This window comes from Sapajus apella, unplaced genomic scaffold, assembly GCF_009761245.1.
Source record: "Sapajus apella isolate SASKATOON/1434 unplaced genomic scaffold, GSC_monkey_1.0 scaffold2, whole genome shotgun sequence".
NCBI classification, from domain to species: domain Eukaryota; kingdom Metazoa; phylum Chordata; class Mammalia; order Primates; family Cebidae; genus Sapajus; species Sapajus apella.
The window spans coordinates 67,648,328-67,663,163 of NW_022436942.1; the positions used below are offsets into that span (position 1 = coordinate 67,648,328).

General features: G+C 51.0%; 1 protein-coding gene across 11 annotated transcripts in view; it reads left to right on the forward strand.

The window, feature by feature from the left end:
- UBE3B (ubiquitin protein ligase E3B) overlaps window positions 1-14,836 on the forward strand; it is a 60,340-nt gene that overhangs the window by 43,189 nt on the left and 2,315 nt on the right. For 7 of the 11 annotated variants that reach the window (XM_032300944.1, XM_032300922.1, XM_032300909.1 and 4 more), the window contains 7 exons: window positions 1,455-1,592; window positions 1,913-1,978; window positions 3,722-3,780; window positions 7,214-7,396; window positions 7,875-7,986; window positions 10,749-10,841; window positions 11,876-14,018. In XM_032300944.1, coding sequence (XP_032156835.1) covers window positions 1,455-1,592; window positions 1,913-1,978; window positions 3,722-3,780; window positions 7,214-7,396; window positions 7,875-7,986; window positions 10,749-10,841; window positions 11,876-12,067 — 843 coding nt within the window. In that variant the 3' untranslated portion in view covers window positions 12,068-14,018. The other 4 variants (XM_032300952.1, XM_032300962.1, XM_032300971.1 and 1 more) reach the window with 4 other exon arrangements.

Sequence of the window (14,836 nt, forward strand, 5' to 3'; positions counted from 1 at the left end):
CCATGCACAGAGGAAGCGAGCCACCTGGGCAGCACTCCTTGAATACCCCAGGAACCTGGAGAAACCAGATGCTTTCCAAACAGAAAGAGCCAGCAGCTGGGGCAAGCTGAGAGGGAGGCCTCAGGGCCAAACTCTTTGCACTCTCAAATGATCCATTGTTTTTTGTCTCTCTGGAAGCCACCTATCTGCGCAGTCCTCAGTCTCTGGCCATGGGGGAGTCAGGTGGCCCATCTGAGCCCCTGCCCAGACACCATCCAGTCTTCCTCGTGCCCTCTAATGGTTTGGGTCCTGGCCTCACTCTGTGTGCCTCTGTTTCCTCATCTGCATAATGGAGACCCTTTCTCAGTTGATTGCCATTGAAAAAATTAACAATCCCATTCGGATCCACCCTAGCACATGGCATGTTTTTCCTTTAAACGCATTGCTGTGATGACACCCAGAAGAGCCTGGGCCACCTGGAAAGCGTGGCCTCCTGGCTTTTCTGAATGTTGTCCTGTTTCCTAGGCCTTGCCTCTATATTCTTTCCCTCCCTCACCTTCGACAGTAATTGCGCTGACGAGAGAAGATGGGACCTGCTAGGCCCGGCGTGAGGAGTGGCGTGGATTAACTCATTTACCCCTCACGGTCCTCTGACAGGTGTCGTCGAGTCTGAGTGACTGTCCCATATCAGTCTCTCCAGTCCACATGTCTCTCTCCATCCTCCTGCCGCTGCCCTGGCACAGTCTGTCAGCGTTGCCCCTGGCATTATGCCACAGCTGTCTGGCTATGTCCCTGCCTCCTGTCTTCCTCTCGCCAGCCCATTCCCCGCATAAAATGCAACTCTGTCCCTTCCCTGCTCAGAGCCCTCTGGACAGAATCCAGCCTGCATCAAGGCTTAGAGGCCCTCCCTGACCTGGCCCTGCGTCCTCCCTGGCCTCATGGCGTCCCTTCCCTCCATCCCTGGAGCATGCCTGGGGCCTCGTACCAGTGCCTGGCTGGCTCCTTTAGGCCTCGCTTAGCTGGCTTTTCCTCCTGGGAACTCCCCACCCTGCCTCCGGAGGAGAGCCTGTCCTCTGTGTTCCTCCAGCCCCTGCCCATGCCGTGGCTGCCCTGAGAGCTTGAGGGGGGGGGTTGGTACTGTGCCCATTCTGTCCTCTTAACTGAGAGGCTGCTGCTGCTCTCCGTTGACAGGTGAGACAGCTGAGGGCCGTGGCCTGGCAGTAGCCCAGCTGTAATTTAATCTCTGAGCACTAGCTCCAAAGCCTGTGTCCTGACGACCATGCTATAATGTCCCAGGGGGCACTCAGTTGTATTTAGTAGAAGATGGGGAGATACCACTCTCCAGATTGGAAACTTAGGAGGGGCCTGGAAATGCCTGTGGCACCCTTGGGCCATGTCTGCACCCTGAGCCACTGCATCCAAACACCAAGTCAGAATCCTGGACAATTGACAGCTCTGCTTCTCTGCTCTCTCAGGGAATTGTGGTGGACGTGCCGTTCGCATCCTTCTTCCTGAGCCAGCTGCTCGGGCACCACCACAGCGTCTTCTATAGTTCGGTGGATGAACTGCCTTCTCTGGACTCCGAGTTCTATAAAAACCTCACCTCCATCAAGGTGAGTGTGGAATGGTGGGTGAGCTAAGCCAAACACTAGTGTGAACTCACAGCTTTGTGAAGTCCCAGAAGGAGATGGCCTGTCCTCCCTTTTTGCTGTTGGCAGTAGCTGCTGCAGGCCCCACATCCTCCTGGGGCATTCCTACTCAGGGCTGATCCTCACAACCTTCCTTCTCAAAGTCACAAATGACCTTCTTGGCTTCAAGCTGCTCAGCAGCCGTGTGTGTTCACAGCACCAAAGTAGTGCCTCCGGGAAGGGTTAAACCTGTAACCACGGAGCACTCCTTGGCCCCAGCACTTTCCCCTTCTCTGTTACATTAGCGCTATGACGGAGACATCGCTGACCTGGGCCTGACGCTGTCTTACGACGAGGACGTCATGGGTCAGGTAGGTCCGCCCTCTGGCTGAGCTCCCTTTGCATGCCCCCAATGGGTTCCTGAGACCTGCCGAGTTCTTGGTGTTTTCCTGAGAAAGAGTCCCAAGCTGAGGCTCTGTCTGGTCCCTTGTCCTCCCTCCCCTCTCACCCATCCTCCTCCCATCTTGCCTGGAGGGAGGGCGCCCTCCTTTCCTTCCCTATTGACCTGGACTTTGAAGCTCCCTACAGAGACCCCACTTTCTTATATTGCATTTTAGGGTAATTCCCCATTTGTAACATGGCTTTTCGTTACCATGGTGAGGATTAGCCGTTACAGATGGAGGATTATGACTTAGAGAGGGGAAGATGCCACCCGAGAAGTGCCTGGAGCAGACGCCTGGCCTTGTTCATGCTCGGCGTGCAGAGTAGAGCAGGCAGCAGAGACCCTGGAGTCAGGGCCGCAGCACGTCTCCTCCTACAGTTCCTTCCGGCTTTTCTCTGTAGCGGCCTCCGCCCCCTCCGATTGTGTCCTGGTGAATCTCTGGGAGTGCGTGTCCGAGGGCCGCTTGGGAGAAACTGCATTGTGAGTCTCAATGCAGAGCCAACGCCTTAGACTCGGGCTTAGGCACCTCAGAGAGAACACCAGTCTCCCTGAGCCACACTTTCCATATCCATTTGCCAGCTGCGAGTCCTGTATGGGGCCCAGTCTATAAGCGCCGCTGGGAATCCTGCGTGGCCTGTCCTCCTGCAAGGCCCCTGGGCAGGCTGGCATGTGAGGGCTCTGAGCAGCCTCTGGGGAGGAAAGCAAAGTGGAATTGAGTTAACCCCAAGCTTCCCTAACTCCTCCGACACAGAGCTGTTCTCGAAGGAAGAAAAGAATGCTGTCTCGCACGATGGTTCTCTGAAGAATAGCTCACGGGCAGGATGTTCCCTGGAATCCTGAGAATCCTCAGGCTGGCTGATTCCTAAAGGCTTTTTTGGCTTTAAAACCCACCGGTGCCACCCAGATGCTGACAGCAGTGGGGCTGGGATTGCCATTTTTTTTTCTATATCCTTAGGGTTATTGGATTCTCACAGAATTTCTATTAAAATTAGATTCAAATAAGGTGGCCCACAGAAGTCTTCTTGAAGTCAAAGGAAGCAGTTGATTTTACAGAGTTTAAATCTATCGTCAGTTGTTGAAGCTTCCTCCTAATACACTTTATAAAGATAATGAAACTTCTAACAAAAAGCAGTTCTAATATGAGCAAAAGATGAAAACGCCAGCTGCCTGGAATGCCCGTGCCCACAGGGTGCCCCTGCTGCTGTGCTGCTTGCATCCTTTGAGACTCTTTCCAGAGTCTTTCCCTCTAGAAATGATACCATTCTGTGCATTGTTGCTACATTATTGGCCTTTTTTCACCTTTTCAGTAAATGCACGTTTTCATCATATTGTTTCATATCTGCACAGTATGCCAGGGTGTGGATGTACCAGTGTTTATTTAACTGTCGTGCTCGCTCCGAAATGCCAACACATTCCCCTTCATGACATCTTGAAGTCTTAATACAAATGTTTGAACAAGGATTGGGTGAGAAAAAACCTTTCATATCAATCATGCAGGATCTGCTGGTTGATATTTCAACCTTGACTTTTCATGAAAAAGGATGGTTCCCAAGCATGTGCCGTCTTAATTCCATTATTATCATGGATGTTTGCACCGGCCCTTTCATCTCCAGGAAGCTTTATTTCCCCATTAGAGTCCTCCCTAGTAATTACTCCCCATCTTCTCCCCCAGCTTGTTTGCCATGAACTGATTCCTGGAGGGAAGACCATTCCTGTTACAAATGAAAATAAGTGAGTATAGCAATTAGATTTTTAAGGTCACCACTTGAAAAGACTTCATTCTGGCTCTCTGGGCTTATGTTGAGAATTCATTAAGATAGATTGAAGTAGAAAGGGGCCATAAATATCGTAATGGAATTTACCGGTTACAGTTCATAGGCCAGAATTGTATTAAAGTCGATTTGCGGCCAGGCATGGTGGCTCACGCCTGTAATCCTAACACTTTGGGAGGCCGAGGTGGGCAGATCACAAGGTCAGGAGTTCGAGACCAGCCTGACCAACATGGTAAAACCCTGTCTCTACTAAAAATACAAAAATGAGCCAGGCATGGTGGTGCATGCCTGTAATCCCAGATACTCAGGCTGCTGAGGCAGGAGAATTGCTTGAACCCAGGAGACAGAAGTTGCAGTGAGCTGAGATCATGCCATTACACTATAGCCTATGTGACAGAGCAAGACTCTGTCTCAAAAAAAAAAAAAAAAAAAAAAGTCTACTTGCGGAGTAAGAATTTGCCATTTATTTTTTGCAGTAGCACTTCTAAGGTCAGAGGCACCCAGGCCACGGTGTTCTTAGGAGTTTATTGACGGCCCGAGATGCAGACAGATGGATTGATTCAGCACACTGTCCTGAACCCAGAGGGCACAGAGGCGGAAAGACACCTTGGAGGGGAGAGGCAGATCATTTTGGATAATAGCACGTGGCAGCTGTATAAAACGGTGTTCTCGAGAAGACACAGTGTTGAAGTTAAATGCCACAGACAGAGGTCCTTAGACATGGGAATTGGAGAGACTCTGAGGCCCTGCAACTATCGTCACAGATAACAGGCTCTGCAGAATCTATCATAAATGTCATCCTTTTTGGTCCCTAGAAGCAAAACCTCTCAGTGCACAGTCTCCACTGGCCCTATTGTCACCTAATTAAAAACAGTGGACCCTGGCATGAGAAGGAGACATTGGCCCCTTTGTCAGTCTATCAGTCTTCGCCGCCAGGCTCAGTTGAGCATTTGAACTGTTAATTGGAGCATCAGTCTCTTTAGTGACAAGTGAGGGCTCAGTCTCACCTGGTGGGTCATTTGAATCGGATGCATGTCACAGTCCAGTGTTCCCAAGCGTCATGTTCCTCTTGGATCAGGTAGTTTGGTCAGTCTGCATGCTTGGGGAGTTTTTTATCTAGACTGTCAGAAGCATCAGGAGAACAGACCCTGTTTTCATAATGATTGAAATACACTGGCCTTGCTCCTTGGCCACAGGGCATTAGTTTGAAAACTCAGAAGGAACAAAGAGCAGGTTGGGAGGGCCTGCCTGGGAGAGCAGAGAGGGCCCAGCTACGGCCAGAGAGAGCAGGGGTGAGTCCTGCCCTGCCTGCATATAACCTGCAGCTATTCCTTCAGAGGGCTGCTCATAGGGTAATGTGTATAAAATACCTTCCCAGGTGTCAGGCTCAGAGGAGGGGCTTAATATGACAGCAGTGATGGTTACCATCCTCAGATGGGTGACATGTCACACGTATCCTGCCACCCCCCAAGATGCCGTGCATTGCCAGGTGTTGCAGCTTGGGGGTGACAGTAGGCAGTCACTCACTCTTCCCACATAGACACTGGCTGCTAGGTAGAGCGCCCAGAGGAGGTAGGTGGGGGCAGGCTGTGCTGGAGGGAGAAGAGCCCTGTCCTGCCAGCAAACCTCCTATGTGGAAACTTATTTCACAGATTCTTAGCATTTATAGCATAAAACCTCAGGTCAGGGCAAGGACCCTCACTTCTATATACTAACTCAAAAGGCCTGGCAGCACCAGTTTTTCCCTCTTAAGGGGTGATATTTGATCTTGCACTTTATAAGTGTCGAATATCTCCTATCCACCTCTCCTACTTCCCTCTCAGTAAAGTGGAACAGTATTCGTAACCTGCTTCAAAAAGTCTCTGGAAGGAGCAAGGATAAAAAAAATCATATTTGAATGTATTAATGTGTAGGTTTGCTGCTGGAAATTTTTTTTAAATAGGGATATTTTCAAGGTCACTAAAACTCGAGCATTGTGAGATAAAACATTCATTTGTATGAATTTGGAATTGATGAGAGTCGTACCTGGGCTGGGCTCAAGTTCTTTGATAAGAAATCAGTGATGCAAGGTTGGGCGCAGTGGTTCACACCTGTAATCCCAGCACTTTGGGAGGCCAAGGCAGGTGAATCGCCTGAGATCGGGAGTTCGAGACCAGCCTGGCCAACATGGTGAAACCCTGTCTCCCCTAAAAATACAAAAATTAGCTGGGCGTGGTGGCAGGTGCTGTAATCCCAGCTACTGAGCAGACTGAGGCAGGAGGTGGAGGTTACAGTGAGCCGAGATTGCACCATTGTACTCCAGCCTGGGCAACAAGAACAAAACTTCATCTGGAAAAAAAAAAAAAAAAAAAAAAGGCCGGGTGCGGTGGCTCACACCTGTAATTCCAGCACTCTGGGAGGCCAAGGCAGGTGGATTGCCTGAGGTCAGGAATTTGAGACCAGCCTGGCCAACATGGTGAAACCCCATCTCTACTAAAAATACAAAAAAATTAGCCAGGTGTGGTGGCACATGCCTGTAGTCCCAGCTGCTTGGGAGGCTGAGGCAGGAGAATTGCTTGAACTCTAGAGGCAGAGGTTGCAGTGAGCTGAGTTTGTGCCACTGCACTTCATCCTGGGCAACAGAGTGAGACTGTGTCTCAGAGAGAGTGAGTGAGAGAGAGAGAGAGAGAGACAGAGAGAGAGAGAGACAGAGAGATCAGTGATGCTAGTAAGCCTGTTGAAATGTGTTTAACCTGTTGAGAAGGATTATATATGCAGTTGTAGGTGAGGGCACTGTGTTCTTAAAAGCAGACCCAGAAGACCTTCTGCTTGGAACCGTTGTGAGTCTGTCTGACTTCCATTTGAGTCCACTCCTATCCCAGCTGCATGTTGAAAGCATCTGCAGGTTAGCCTTGCCATAGCTTTAGACTGTTGGTCCAGATTAGCAAGGTTTTGATTAAAGTTTTGACATAGAACAATTTTTTTCTACTTTAAAACTTTAATGAGGACTGAATGATATCTTCATTGACTTATATCCAGAAGAATGAGATGAAATGGAAGCCCGAAAAGCACCCATTGTACTAAGAAGGGCCCTCTCCTTACCTGGGGAATGCCTCTTTGTGATGTGCTTCTCGACACAGTGGGGGCTTACCTTGAGGTGTGACCTGTAGCTTTTGGAGAGGAGTGAATGAGGCAGTGCCCTCCAAGGCTTGATGCATTCACAGTGGCACATGGTGTGCAGTTCGTGAGTGCTGTCATCATTGTTCCACTGTCGTTGTTCTGGTGAAATGCTCTGGTCCTATTTGTGTTTTTTGTATAATGGTTCAGAAATGACTAGACTCGTCTTTCTGCCCATTGCTGACAGCCTGCCCCGTCCTGTTAATTGTCAGTTTTCTCTTCCTTGTTGGCAACAGAATTAGCTACATCCATCTGATGGCGCATTTTCGAATGCACACTCAAATAAAAAACCAGACAGCTGCCCTCATTAGCGGATTCCGTTCCATTATCAAACCCGAGTGGATCCGAATGTTCTCAACTCCTGAACTGCAGCGTCTCATCTCGGGCGACAATGCTGAGATTGATCTGGAAGATTTAAAGTAAGAGGCGGGTTGGGGGAAGAGTGAAATTCCTAGGCCTCCTAGAAAGCAGCTGCTCCCTCCCTGGGTTCCTTTTAGAGAGTTACTTCAGGAGCCTATCTCCAGATCTCTTCCTCCTTGGTCACTGGCAGGACTGCTTTGGACTAAAAGCTAGACCACTTGTCCGCCTAGAGATTGAGAAGTGGAAGCAGGCCAAGGTCTGGGGGTTCTCTGAAGCTCTAGGAGATGGGGTCAGAGGATCTGGGGTTGGCTTCTGCTTGGGAACAGCAAGGCCAGCTGTCAAATTTCCCACCCTTTTAGCTTCCTAGGGAGATGGGGTTATTGAGGCATGGACTTCTGGCTTTAAGAAAAGTTAGTACTGTTGCCTGGGCCCGCCAGAGTGAACCGTGCCACCTGCGTACGTGACCTGCCTGCCTGTCCATAGTGCCCCCCCGCCCCCCCGAGCACGTTGCTGAATCCAGATCTGTATTGCTTTCAGGAAGCACACAGTGTACTATGGTGGTTTCCACGGAAGTCACAGAGTCATCATCTGGCTCTGGGATATTCTGGCCTCTGACTTCACACCGGATGAGAGAGCTATGTTTCTGAAGGTATTTTATTTATTACCTCTGCATGCATGCATGTATTCTCGAAACCTGGAAGGCCAATTGATGTAATAATTTACACTGGAGAAAATGAAATTATCAAGAGGACCTCAGACGGTCAGCACATCCTCTCCCACAGGCAGGCCTCCCGGTAGGCCAAGCAATAACCAGAGAGGGGCCCGAGCGGCACAGCTGAGCCTGCTGTGTGTCCCTGGCTGCAGGGACAGGCCCCCTGCACAGTGCACATAACTATTATGCTCGGCACCCCGTCCTCCCCTTCGCCCATGCTGGCCTTGCTAACCTCTTTTTTCTTTATTTCCTTTCATTATAAAAGTAAATGACTCTGCTTGAAACCTTACCTTATCTTAGGAAAATAGAGATAAGCAAAATTTTAAACGGTTGCTGTTCCTCCAGTATAGAATTGTCAGCTCTCTACACTCCTACTCACCAGGGACTACTTCTGTATACCCATTTTCTCAATAGTGTAAGACACACATGTTTACCCACACTGTCCCAATAAAACACACACAATTGCTTGGGCTGATATCAAGGTATATTTTTGCAAATAGAGTGGCTGATGTTAAGTGGTTCCCCTGTTACAGTGTCTAAAGTTGTAAATGTTCAAAATATTCCCCTAATGCCACTGCAGTGTTTTTTGTTACTGACATGAGCAGCATGTAAGTGTTTTCTAGGACACTGGATGGCACACACACTTCTCTGTGTATGTGTTATATATGTGTATATATTTCTCTAAAAATGGAATCCTATGATTTCCCCACCAGCCTTCCTACTTTACAGACTATTGTGAACATCTTGCCATGTCCTGGGGGTAAATTTAGTGCCTTGAAATACTTCGTTTTGGAGGTTTGGGCTTGAACAATCTCATGTGGCCTCCTCTGTTGAGGCAACCTGGACAGTGTCACCGGCAATTAAAATAACAGCTGGTTTCCTCTCTCCTGGGTGGTCATTCTGAGGAGAGTTTATTCCTGTAGAAGAGGCCCTCACTCAATCCAGCAGATACACGGATGCCCCACAGGTCTCCAGGGATTCAGGGTGAGCAGGCAGACAGAATTCCAGAAGCTGATTCTGGGAGAATTCTTTGACGTTTCCCAGAAGTGCCTCATGGGCAAAGCAGAAACTGCTCACGCTGGCCCCTCTTACAGAGAGGAGCTAGTGTCTCATCATTGTGCAGGTGCCGCCCCACAAAACAGGTGTGTTTGTGTCTTTGGATAACCTGTCACCAAACTTGTGGTTGCTTACCATGTGCCTGCCCTTCTGTGCAGCTGCAAACAGGCTCCAGAGCCAAGCAGGAAGAACGTAGCCCTTGCCCAGGAGTGGACATGACCACACTTCCCTTAAATGTACAGTGAGCAGAGCATCCAGGGGCTTAGTGTCCTCTGTTCTCCTCCCTTCCCAGGAGCGGGAAAGCTCCCCTCCCTCCTTTGAGCCACCTGCATTTGCAGCGGGCAGACCTGAGCCGGCCTAAATTGGGACGTGCAGATACTTCTGTGTCTGTCTCTTCATCCTTAAAACAGGACTAACCACAGTCCCAACACACAGCATCCATACAGTGATGGCATAAGGTTACTTCAGGGAATGCCTGGCACAGTGTGGAAATACAAGAATGCTTCCTGCATTGCTGCTGCTATGGTTTTTATAATTAAAACCAAATAGGGATAGATCCTGTTAATACACTTTTTCAAACTTTTTTTTGATGCCTGACACACAAAAACTGTCTTTGGATAGTCTCAGGAATCTCATAACTATTTATAACAAGACCCAAACTCTCAGCTTGCCCCTGGATTTTAGAGTACAGCTTGATGGTGTAAGTGACAACTCCCTGTATCTCTTAGAGAGGCGAGAACATTCCTGGCTACTGTTGAGTTAAAGTGAATAGTTTCTTAGGACACTCCTGTGCAAGTTTATCACTTGGATTTCCAGGCTGGTCAGATGTCTCTCTCTAGGTACGAGCTCGCACATTTAGGGGAATAACAGGGGCTGCCATTTGCAGAACGCCAGGAGTTCCCTAGGATAGCAGGGAAGTGTGGCTGGCTGCCCACAGGCCCCACTTGGGCTGCCAGCACCTTGGCCTACTCTGCAGCCTCGCTGGCTCTGGGGCCTGATTATTGTCAGTGTGCTAATAGGTTATTCGTCTCTTGCAAAAGGGCCCTCTGGGCCCCAGCACATAGACTACTCTAAATTAGCAGGCCCAGGGCTCAGGTGACTGCACCCACGCAATCCCCTCTGCGTGACTAACTGGCCGGGAGGACACCAAGTGCAAGGCCAGTGCGGGCCTCCCTGGCTCCCTCTTTTCATGCCACGCACCGTGAATGCCAGCAGCCTCCGCCTCGCCCTCGCCGTCTCCCGTGCTCTTGTTCCATGATCTCTCCATGGGAGAGTGTCAGCCACTGCTCTGTTACTCTGACAATCTCATGGGAGACCTGCCTCCTGGGGATGCCTCACCAGTGCCCTGGCTGGACGTTTGTGCTATTCCTACTCTGCAGTCACACGTGTTCTCACAAGTGGCCAGTCTCACCTGCTGGGTATGGGTTTCATGTGTCTTAGTCCCTGAGAGCAGCACCCTTGACAGAGATGTGCCGCGTGGGCCAGTTTTCAGGCCAGATCCACCCTGCCATCCCATATGGCTGGCTGGATAGCAGTTACAACATGGTGATGGACAGAGCAAATGTGTACTGCACAGCTGCAAGGGCCCGTCCTGAAAGAGCGGGAGCCTGCTTCATCCCCACTGACCCCGCCTCGTGTTGCAGTTCGTGACCAGCTGCTCCAGGCCACCGCTCCTGGGATTCGCCTACCTCAAGCCTCCCTTCTCCATCCGCTGCGTGGAAGTGTCGGATGATCAGGTACCCCCATGGGGTGGGTGGGAAGAGTCGGCCTTGGGCAGTGTTGCTTGACTTCCCTTTTGGTGGTTGGCTTCTGTGCCCACCGTGTGGGGCCCTCACCTATCCCACATCTTGGAAAGGCAGGCAGCTGGGCCCCTCAGAGCCAAGTGGGGAGGTCCCCATAGTTCTCATGGCAGGAGAACCAGCCACCCAAGGAGAGCGCCCACGGACTCAGCCCTCTCTCAGTGGTCCCCCTCTCTTTCCTTCCTCCTACCTGGAGTGGGGGTGCGTACGTGCTGTTTTTAGTGGCGTCTGGCCTCACCAGGGCTCCAGATCAGAGGCAGCGTGAGAGAAGTTGAGAGCGGGCTCAGGAGGCAGACAGGCGCAAGCTCGAATGCTCCTACCCCAGCAGGCTGTGCGTGTCCAGGCACACTACTTCATTTCCTCATTGGCCAAAGGAGAAGGAATCCCTTCAGGGTTACCAAGCTGTGTGTGTCCCGAGCCTGGCCCACTGGGGGCTCACCTAAGAGTCCTACTCCCCATAAAAACCCAGTGGCTGCCTCTGGGTGTAGCTGCCTCACGTGATGCAGTGTGAGCCCCTGATGCCTCCTCGTGCAGAGAGCTCCACAGTCCTCGGCCTCCGTGCTTAAGGGAAAGTTGGCCCAAGTCATGGTCTGCCACAGGCCACAGCACTGGTGAGGAGGGAAGGAGTACACTCAGAAATGTTTTGGTACCTAATGGAGTTTTACAGCATTCTACTCTTTGACAATTGGTTAAGCAATAATTAGCTATTAACCAGAAGGCCCATTCCCAAGAGCTTGCTTAGTGCAGGAATTCTCTGTGCAGGCCCCAAGGAGCAGAGGTTGCTTCTCTGGACTCAGCCTCTTAAGGCCAGTTATCTTGAGTCTGGGGCTTGACCTCAGGTTGCGGTGCTCTGCACCCTACCCAGCATCCAGGGACTGGCCAGGCCCTCTCCCAGGGCTGTCGGCCTTGGCACCTGCCTGGGCTCCCAAGCTAGGCACCTCCCAACCCAAGGCCATGATATGTGCCATCAGGATACCGGGGATACCCTAGGCAGTGTCCTCCGGGGTTTCTTCACCATCCGCAAGCGGGAGCCAGGCGGCCGCCTGCCCACCTCCTCCACCTGCTTCAACCTGCTCAAGCTGCCCAACTACAGCAAGAAGAGCGTCCTCCGCGAGAAGCTGCGCTACGCCATCAGCATGAACACAGGCTTCGAACTCTCCTAGCTCCCACCCTGGCCCTGCCTCCAGGGCTCCTGGGCTGCTAAGGACCTTCAGCTCCCAGACGCAGCATGGCCCCTGGGAGTGCGACCAACATGCCAGGTGCCGTCGCTCCCCAGACCCTCTCTATAGCCATGAGACTCTCCTGTGGCCTCAAGAACTTTAGACCCACAGTAATACCACACAGCATTCTCCAGGTGATGCCCACGGCCCAGGGCTGCAGAACATAAACCTCCAGGTTCCACCCACACGGCTCCGTTCTTCCTGGTGATGCCAGAGGGCCTTCTTTTTGTTAGTGTGATCTTTTTGGGAGTCTGTCTTTCCTTAGCCTTCTGAGTGAGCTGTGTATGAACAAATCCCAGGAATTCCAGGAGTACAGAGTGGTTTTCGCAACATGGGTCTGAGTGTACAAAGCCTACTGCACGTGAGATTCTCTCCTTCCGTTTCTGAAATATCTTACTCAGGTAAGGCCTTGCCAAGCCTCTATGCACCCGACAAAGTCTCTGCCTCCATGCCGTCCACAAGGCCTCTTCCCAGACAGCCAGGCCCATCTGCTGCCCAGGGAAGCGCAGGTGCCTGCTAGGGACGCCACGGAGCACTGTAAGTCCAAGGCGCTGCTCCCGCCTTGAAGCCACATGCTCCACACCATGGTCCTCCCCCTTCCTGCATCCTCAGCGGGCCGAGCTGCCAGGGAACCTTCCCGGGCCTGTTCCTGTCCTATGCACTCACACTGGCATCTTGGTTTGGGAGAAGAAAACCACTGGTCCTTAGCAGCAGCCCCGTTTCCAGAACGCACTGGCTGTTACCCAAAGCCCGCTAGTCCCACGGAGGACAGCTGCCTTTGACCCTGCTTGTTTGCCCCACTTGTTACCTAAATGAAACGAACACTAACCTAAGGTAGCCATCCCGTCTGGGCAGTGGCTTCACTCCAGAGATGGCAAAATCCCAAGAAACTTGGGTCTCGCCGCCCATCCTTCCTCAGCACAGGGAACGTGGAGGCCCGCTGCACTGAGAGAGGCTCACACCCTCTGGGTTGGTTTTTTCTTTTTTTAAACTTAATTTCTTTTCCAACCCATTGTGTTCCTCTGCCCTCATTCTTTACCTTTGTTCTAAGAACTTTACTCCAGATCCAGGGAGCTGAGGCAGAGGCCCTGTTGTGGTGAGTGCTGACAGCCACCCACCCTCTCCCACCTCGTGCTCCTGCCCCTGCACCCACACCTGCGCCACCGAGATGGATGCTGGATTCAAAGCCAGGAAGGCCCAGTCCTTCCTCTGCTCTCTTCAAAGCTGCAAAACATTTTCCAACAAGAGCTGTCCTGGTGGCGGCAGAGCAGGGGCCACCCGTCCCCACAGTCCTTCAGAGGGTTTCAGCTGCATCCTGGTGTCCCACCCAGGTCAGGACCCTGGGCTTTGGAAAACTATGTGTGCTCTACTTTGATGGAAACATGGCAAGAAATTTAAAGACAGGAATGCATTCATATTATTTAAGATGTGTTAGTAACCTCTTAATTCTGTGGACTTGCCACTTTCTTCAAATGCTCAGTTCCTTTGAAGATTTCTGAACGTCTGTGCACATGCTGGGCAGGTTTGTGCATACATGCTGGGACCCCAAACTGTCAGCCTGCACAGAGAAGGTGGACCCTGTCCTCATTATTATTACCTGAAGGTTAGAGCCAGCGAGGGACTAGGGAGAGAGTGATTTATAAGCACCAATATCAACTTTACCTATGTGGATTTTTGACAAGGAGGGGTAGTTTGTAATTTCATTTAATTTTTTCTTCTCAGCAGCTGGAAATATTGCACTATCTGAAACACTGAATCTCTTTTTATAACTGGTGTTCACTGACACCTTGATGGCTCTTGATGGCTCTAAAAAGTTGTAGGATGTTTTGTTTTTGTAGCTAACTTATGGATGGAGATGTGATCAGAGGCTTTATTAAATTTGTACTTCCGCATACGATGGCCACGTTCTGCATTTCATTCCACCATGTGCCTGGGTGGTTCCGGATTGGGGTCTGGGCTGAGGGAGCCTGTAGGCCTTCACGACAGATGGAGATGCGGAGGGCGCGGAGCACATTCCCTTATCTCCCCAGCCAGAATCCAGAACAGTTGTGTTTCAAGAAGTAGCACATTTCAGATAAGCACCCTCTGTGGGCCCGTCCTGTGGGTTGGGTGTGTATCTTTGCAGTACATGTTTTACACAGTAATATTATTTTCTTTTTTAGACTGGGTTTTGCCATGTCACCCAGGCAGGTTTCAAACTGGTGCGCTCAAGTGATCCACCCACCTCAGCCTCCCAAAGTCCTAGGATTACAGGCACGAGCCACCACGCTCAGCCAATAGTAGCTTTCAAAAGTGATAAATGTATGTTGAACAAACGCAGATAAGTGTCGTGAGTGAAATTTTACAGCAACTTCTGGGTGTGTCGGGCTTCGTTCCCTTAGTGAGGATCGCATTTGCTGTCACCCCGCAGAAAACACAGCCCTTCTCATTGTATTCCCCAGCCCAGGCTTCCTCGGCAGAAAGCCCTGCTCCAGGAGCCCACGTCAGACCTGCCAGGTGTTTGCCCCGCCTTGGTGCCTCTGCCCTGACCCTTGGCAGCTGTGATGTCCCAGTGGCTTCTCACTGCTCCCCTGGCCTGGGAAGACCCCTGAGGATCAGAGCACAAACTCGGCTTGTGGGGATCCAGTCAGGAGAGAAGCCTCCAGAGGCTTTTGCCCTCTCTGGAAGTCAGATGTCTCAACACCAAGAGGAATTCGTGCACGAAGTCACACT